Source organism: Benincasa hispida, chromosome 4 (genome assembly GCF_009727055.1).
Source record: "Benincasa hispida cultivar B227 chromosome 4, ASM972705v1, whole genome shotgun sequence".
Lineage (NCBI taxonomy): Eukaryota > Viridiplantae > Streptophyta > Magnoliopsida > Cucurbitales > Cucurbitaceae > Benincasa > Benincasa hispida.
Window position 1 is genome coordinate 11390610 of NC_052352.1, and position 7467 is coordinate 11398076.

At 34.9% G+C, this 7467-nt stretch overlaps 1 protein-coding gene across 2 annotated transcripts; it reads left to right on the top strand.

The window, feature by feature from the left end:
- The first annotated feature begins 2329 nt into the window (after positions 1 to 2329).
- LOC120076829 (growth-regulating factor 1-like) lies at positions 2330 to 5639 on the top strand. Of its 2 annotated transcripts, none has more exons than XM_039030763.1 (4): positions 2330 to 2917; positions 3439 to 3669; positions 3786 to 4167; positions 4568 to 5639. In XM_039030763.1, exons 1-4 carry the CDS (start codon positions 2494 to 2496, stop codon positions 5439 to 5441), a joined length of 1911 nt encoding a protein of 636 aa, XP_038886691.1. In that variant the 5' UTR covers positions 2330 to 2493; the 3' UTR covers positions 5442 to 5639. The 2 variants fall into 2 exon arrangements, with proteins under 2 accessions (XP_038886691.1, XP_038886692.1); XM_039030764.1 differs by lacking the exon at positions 2330 to 2917 and adding an exon at positions 3154 to 3306.
- The last annotated feature ends 1828 nt before the right edge of the window (positions 5640 to 7467 follow it).

Sequence of the window (7467 nt, forward strand, 5' to 3'; positions counted from 1 at the left end):
ACAACAACAAAGGTATGTTTAGAGGTTTTTTTTCTTAAAGATTTATGTATTATGGCATAGTTTAGGCTAAATTCTAAGGTTATCAAAAGTATTAGAGGAAATATATAATTAAAGTTTAGTTTGAATCGGCTGAAATGTGAAGAGGTGGAGATATTGAGAAAATAGAAATTAAATGGAAGAAGAGTTGAGAGTAGATGTGAGGGTAAAAATGGAAAATAAAAATGAAGGGGGTGTGGACCGGGGAGGGGTCACGTGGTGGTTTGATGCAGCCCACCACAAGGGTAAGGCCATTTGAAGTTTTAAAGAAGAGAGAGAAAATGTAAAAATTCTGTCCCCCCTCCAAAAAAAAGTTATTTAAAAAATAAAATAAATAAAATACAGTTTGCTATTTGCTAGACTAGCGGGCTTTGTAAGGCAACATCAACGACAACCCTTTTTAACCATCTTCGTCCATCGCCTTATATAACTTTTCTTCTTCTTCTTCTTCTTTTAAAAAAATTAACTAATAATGTCACATATTAAATTTTAATATTTTAGGTATCCTTTACTAATTTGGTTTTTAATTCTCATTTTTTAAAATTAAACTTATTTTATTCATATTTCTTACAACGATTCACATCATTTTTAAATTAATTGAATTTTAAAAATACAAACAACTTTTTAAAAATTACTTTTTTAGTTATTACGGATGAAACTTAGATAATAAAGAAAGAAATTAAAAAAAATAGTATACATAAACTTAATTTAAAAAAAACAAAAACAAAAATAAAATAGTTACTCAACCCGACCTTAATTCTAAAACATTAAACTTTTGTTTCTAAATTTTAAATTTGATTTTCTTCTTGTTTTTAAATTTCAAAATGAAAAAAATTATATCATTGAGAGTGAATTTATTTTCATCTGGCTATTATGATCAAGATTTTTAACATATTTTCCTCATGTTCATTTTAGAATTTAATGAGTTTTTAAATTAATTAATTAAAAATAATAAAGAAATGAGAATTTTTTAGTTAGTTTTAATAGCGACGAAAAATTAATATCAACGAGTAAAAAAGTAAGTTTTAATAAGAAAGAAATCACGATTAAAAATGTAAATATTGAAACATCTAAGAAAAATTATTTTAAACGATAAAATTGCTGAAAATATTTATAATTATTAGCAAAATATCACAGTCTACTGTGATAAACAACGATAGACTACTACTATATGTATCTATCATAGTATTATAGCGCTGTCTATCGTGATCTATTTTAGATATACTGAGATATTTTACTATTATTTATAAATATTTTAATTATTTTTTTATATTTAAAAAAAATCACACACTTAAAACCATATTAAAACCAAGCTTAAAATTCAAAATAAAAATGTAAAACTTTGAAAGGTAAGTAAAAATAGACCTAAAATCTAAGATTTTTTTAAAAAAATTCAAATTCCAATTTATTATTTACCACATATATATGTGTATGTATATATATATATATATTTTTTTCTTTTAAGGATAACGATAGACTTTGTTCTGTTCTTCTCCAAATTACTTTTCTAACCCTTGTCCCCTTCCTTCTCCCTTCCCTTTTTATTTCCGTTTGTGCCACAAATTAATTCCATCTTATTGCCCTTTTTGTCAATCAAACGAATATTTCCATTTAATCTTTAATTCCCAATATAAGAAATATAAGAAATTGAAGCTAAGTGTATCCCTCTCTATCTTGCCCTTCTTAGAATCATACATTCTTAGCTAAAAAATGAATTGAATCCAAATAATTAAACCCCGTTCATTATCATCTTCTTTTTCTTTTTTCCATAACTTTTCTCAAACAGAAACAAACATATTTTTTAGGAAATAGAAAATTACCTAAAAGGACCTCAACCATTCAACTACAGTGAACAGATTACAAAAAGTTTTTCTTTTTCCTTCACCACATAACTATACTAGCTTAAACGGTATTTTAATCATATGAAATCATAATTAATTAATGATTAATCTTGATTTGAACAACCAAACAAACAAAACTAAGGAGTAGATTTGGATGTAAAATTAATTAAGGAGATTTATTATTATTCTCTTCAAAATTAGCTAAAAGGAAAGAAAAGAAAAGACTAATATTTGGTTAGGCCCAAAAATAACGCTTTTATCATTTTGTTTGGCTGACTTTATTGTAGTTTGAGAAACTTAGGAAGTCTTGCTCATGATGTTTGTCGTACTCTCTCTCCAATTATTTTAGTTTATTTTTCTAAAGAAATAAAATAGAAAGAAGAAAATCATCCCTTGGAATTGAAAATTAAAATAAAACCAGGGGGGGAGGGGGGGTTGAGTTTCTTAAAAGCTTTAAGTATCTTGAAATGTGGCTTCCTTTGAAGCAGAGGAGGTGGCTGTCTTTATTTTGTAGCCAAAGAATAGAATCAATGTCCCGTTTGGTGTGTTCAGAGGTTTAGCTGCAGATTTGTTAATGTTTATTTGAGTGCTTGGTTTTGGGTTTTGTTTATTTTGTATGGATTTTGGAGTTGTGGGTTTAGATGGGGTGGTGGTGGGTTCATCAGACACATCGGGTTTCTCTTCTCTTGCTGCTTCTTCAGATGCTGAAACTAAGCAGAAATGGTACGAATCTGCTTCTGGATTTATACATAAACAGGAGCGATCTGCCAGTGAAACTGATGATGAAGATTTGAGAACCTCTAAACTCCTTAAAACTTCTGATCACTTTTCGTCTTCTTCTTCTACCTCTAAAGGATTGCGACAAGCTGCATCTCTGCTCAGATCTAATTCCCCTTTCTTTCTTTCTGATTCTAATCAAAGCCATCACCAAATGCTCTGTTTTTCATCTCCCAAAACAGAGTCTTTTCCTTTAGATAAGACTTCTTCTCTTTCCGGTGTTTCCCCTAATTTCTACCATTCCTCCGCCCCTAGAAATGCAGGTATTTTCTAATTCTAACTCAACTCTCAACTCCCTCATTTGTTTTTTTTAACTCAGTTTTTGTGGGTCTTTTCATTCTCAGCGCCCCTTAGCTTCAGTCTTGTCCTAAAAAGTGAAAAAAAGTTTCTTTCTTTTCTTTTCTTTTCTTTTGTGTTTCTTTTTTTTTTTTTTTCCTCCCCACTTCTTCATTCTGAATAATTCGTCTTCCTGTTTGATGGACGTTTTATTTATTTATCTAGTACAGTAGAGTCTTAAGGAAAAAGGAATTTGTTGTAAAAATGGAGTGGGATGCTATAACAAACAACAGAAAGGTCCTTGTTTTTCTTTTTCATTTTTCTTCTGAACACATCAACTCAGTGTTTAACGAATATTGTCGCTCCCCTAACTGTGGTAGACATGTTTGGAATTTTGAGGTTTTTTGTTTTTTTGGTGACACCAATTTCAGAGCCATTTTCTACACTAATTTGTGTTCCGTTTTCGTTTTTTTAAATATTTGGGTTTTCTTGATTTTGTGTTATTCAGGCTGCAATTATGGAGGTTTGAACGGCAGAAGCATGCACTGCGGTGCTTTTATTGGTGTTAGAGCTCCATTTACTCAAACCCAATGGATGGAACTCGAACATCAGGCTTTGATCTACAAATACATTACTGCTAATGTTCCTGTTCCTTCTAATTTGCTTATTCCCATCAGAAAGGCCCTTGAATCTGCCGGCTTTTCGACATTTTCCGGCGGATTTCTCCGACCTGGCACCGGTAACTTCCCCCTCTTTGTTGCCATAGATCTTGTCAAAAGATGGGTTTTTGTTTTATTTTATTTTAATTTCTTGATCTTTTTGGCTTATGGGTCGGAGGATTTTGTTTGTTTGTAGTGGGATGGGGATCTTTCAACATGGGGTTTTCGAATAGCAGTGATCCTGAACCTGGACGGTGCCGTCGGACCGACGGGAAGAAATGGCGGTGTTCAAGAGACGCAGTTGCCGATCAGAAATACTGTGAACGGCATATGAACAGAGGCCGCCATCGTTCAAGAAAGCCTGTGGAAGGCCAAGCCGGCCACTCCCACTCCGTTTCCGGAGCTTCCAATATTACCACTGCCGCCACCGCTACTAAGCTGATTTCTTCTTCAGCTTCTACGGCGGCAGTGCCCTGCAACAGCTCCCCCAACAGCCTCTCCTTTACTAACCAACACTTCAAGAACCTCCACCGCCCCGGATCTCATCCGCCTCCCTCCGCCGCCGCTCAAATCAACAGGTAAACCCTTTTTTTTACATGTTCCTCTCCGTTTTAAATCATGTATCACAAATCGTTGAGTATCAGTACTGTTCATGATTCCCATTACCAAACAAATCTGACCCCTATCTTTATTTCCATCTTCAATCATTGATCCAAAATTTAGTTGGGTATGGATTCACTTTCTAAGCATTTTAAAAACACTTTCTTCAATCCCTTAGAAAGTCAATCCAAACATGGCGGTCATTAGCTTTCACTATCTAGTTGTCCCTTGAGATATCTAGAATTGAAAAAGGTGAAATGTGCCTCGTCTCTTGTTATGTCTTTTATGGGTTTGATATTTTCTGTCTAGTTGTCCCTTGAGATATCTAGAATTGAAAAAGGTGAAATTTTGAGCAAAACCATTGATTTTGGTTTGCAGAATGTTAATAACGAACAAAGAGAATGGTGGCATTGGGTTGAATGATTCAACATCTGGTCTTTCTGTGCTGTCTCCTTCAATTGACATAAAGCAGTCCAAACAGCTTCCATTTACAATCCAGAAACAGCAAAACCCTTTTGAAGAATCTCCAAGAGGAGCAGAGTTTGGGCTTGTTTCTTCCAATTTTCTCCTTGGCTCCTCACAAAAGACCTCTTCTTTGATGAACTACAGGGGTTTCAATCCTTCAGAGGGCATTACTAGTACTCAAGAAGCAGCTGAAACCCAACATTCATTTCGCCAATTCTTCAACAATTGGCCGAAGAACCAATCTGATAGCTCTTCCGTTTCGTGGTCTAACTCAAATATTGATCCGCAATCCGACAGGACTCAGTTATCCATATCAATTCCAATGGCTACGTCGGATTTCAGATCCTCGACTTCATCCCCGTCCAACGAGAAACTCACCCTTTCGCCATTGAAATCATCGCAGGAGCTGGACCCAATTCAAATGGGATTGGGAGTGGGGAATGTAATTGATGAACCAAACAACAGGCAGGCAAATTGGATTCCCATCTCATGGGAGAGCTCGATGGGTGGTCCACTCGGAGAGGTTCTTCATAGCACAAACAACAATGGTGGGGAATTGAAAAGCTCGTCGATACTCAACCTGATGACTGAAGGGTGGGACAACAGTCCGTCACTAGGCTCGTCGCCTACCGGGGTACTGCAAAAGACGGCATTCGGTTGTTTCTCAAACAGCAGCACAGGGAGCAGCCCAAGAACGGAAAACAAGACTCATGAAGGAGGAGGAGGGGGCAGCAGCCAGTGCAGCGATCGTTTTGTGAATTCTTCTTCATCTTTGCCTAGTGTTTGAGAAACAGGATGAAGAAGAATTTAAATTTATATGTTTGTATGTGCTGCAGACCTTCCATAATAGTTTGTCAGAAAAGATCGTTTTCTGTTTGTGAAACTTTATGGTGCTGTTTTCATTTTCACCCACTCTTGAGGTTTTCAATCAATTTCTCTTCCTAATCTCTGTCATTGAAACGTTTTGTAAAATCATCCTCTAATAGTAGAATTCTGAAGGCACGAAATTTCCTTCGACTCCCATAGTTTTATTCAACTAACATCCACAGAAGTAAGAAAAAAGGTTATGAATCACAAGCTCTGGAATTTAGTAAAAGTAGTTTCTGTTAAACAGATTTGTTCGGTGCAACATTCTTTTTCAGATCTTTAGTTCATGGGCGAAGAAGCATTCGTTAGGGATGACAGACCTATATATTTAAGAAAGAATTGGATTTGGTTTAGCACAATGTGTATAGTAAACAAGGATTGGTTTTTCTAGTAAGCTACGAAATGTTTGGTCAAATATTCAATATGATTTGTTCAAGTAATCATATAATCAATCTCTCCAATTCACAATGGTACGATATTGTTTACTTTGTATAGAAGTTTGATTTTGACTTTTCTTTCAATCAAAGTACTTATATTATTTATTTTTTTGAGTACAACAAAGGAAAACAAGAAAAAAATTAAGGGAAAAACTAGTCAATAAGAAGAGTAGAATCCACCCATGGAGGGTGATCGTAAATCAAGATGTTTAAGGATCTCACTCTATGAACATGGGAAGTTAAAACATGAGCCACTAAGTAAAGAATACTTTAATCTCTTTCGCATATTTATCTTTCTCAACCAAAAGATTCTAAAGGATTAGAGAATCTATTTCGATTTAGATGGAAGAAATCTCAGCCTTAAGAGTTCAAGGAATTCCCTCATTCATGACAGTAGCATCAACGAGCTCAACGAATCCCAACAAAGGAAAATGGTTCCCCAAAGTAAGCAAAACTTCTCCATTTGAAACAAGAACAATTGCCTCAATACCCCCTCGCCATTCAAAATTATCGCATTAGAATTCAACTTGAAGGATTCGATAGGAGGGACTAACCAAATATATACTCCCTCAATAATTTGAAGAGGGGGAGAAAACAGAGGAGGAGCCGACAACACAAGAGGAGAGAGCAATTGAAGATAGATAGATTCTATCATGTTCGTGAAAGGATCGAATCCCCAGTGGAAGCGAGTGATCGTCTGCTACTTCGATTTTGTTTTTGAAAACAGAACATATAGAACAGAGAAATACAACATTCATAATGTATAAAATCAATTGGCTAAGCATTGAATAAATATATACTTGTCAGCTTCATCGAATAAAATAATGTTAAAGTATATACCTCAACATTAAGCTTCTCCAAGTCTTCAAGAGTTTCACCAACTCTTTTTTCACGTACCGATCTCCCACAAATATTAAGAAGACGCCACTAAAAAGTCTTTTCTATTATTTTTTTGCATAGACGGATTTGTGGGAACCAACTTTTGAAAGAGAAGGAATAGCACGAGAAGAAGATTTTTTGCCATAGAACTTTTTTTCGTGGAAAAATATGTGTTGGGTTTGCACACTTGAAATTCTTGAATGAAAGCCCAAATGATAAAGCTGGCCTTTTTGCTGATCCAAATTGTGATTAAGCCTAGTTAATTTGCCCCAAATATTTTTGGTAGGTAGATAACTTGGTCTTGGTTGCTCCACGATCTTCCAGCTGATGTGCAACACGTGGATAGATTCACTTACTTCTGTCTGATGGAAGTGATGCCTTCTGCTCTGATGAAAAATGAATTTACAAACAAATTATTTTTCTTTCTCTCCCTCGTTCTTTCATCTGTTTGCAGAAAACTCTTTCTAACCCTTTTCTTTCTAATTATTTGCGTGAGTTTTGCTGTGTGAATGAAGAAGAAGAAGAACACGCAATATGATAAAGAGAAAGAAGAGAAGAAGATCTACACGGAGATATACGTGGTTCGGCAATACAATGCCTACATCTATGGGAAGGAGAAGAATCTTTATT

Bases quoted from the DNA above. Each gene is read 5' to 3' on its own strand.
- LOC120076829 (XM_039030763.1), top strand. From the start codon at position 2,494: ATGGATTTTGGAGTTGTGGGTTTAGATGGGGTGGTGGTGGGTTCATCA. The intron at 2,918-3,438 runs GTATTTTCTAAT...TGTGTTATTCAG, and splicing joins CTCCGCCCCTAGAAATGCAG to GCTGCAATTATGGAGGTTTG. The intron at 3,670-3,785 runs GTAACTTCCCCC...GTTTGTTTGTAG, and splicing joins ATTTCTCCGACCTGGCACCG to TGGGATGGGGATCTTTCAAC.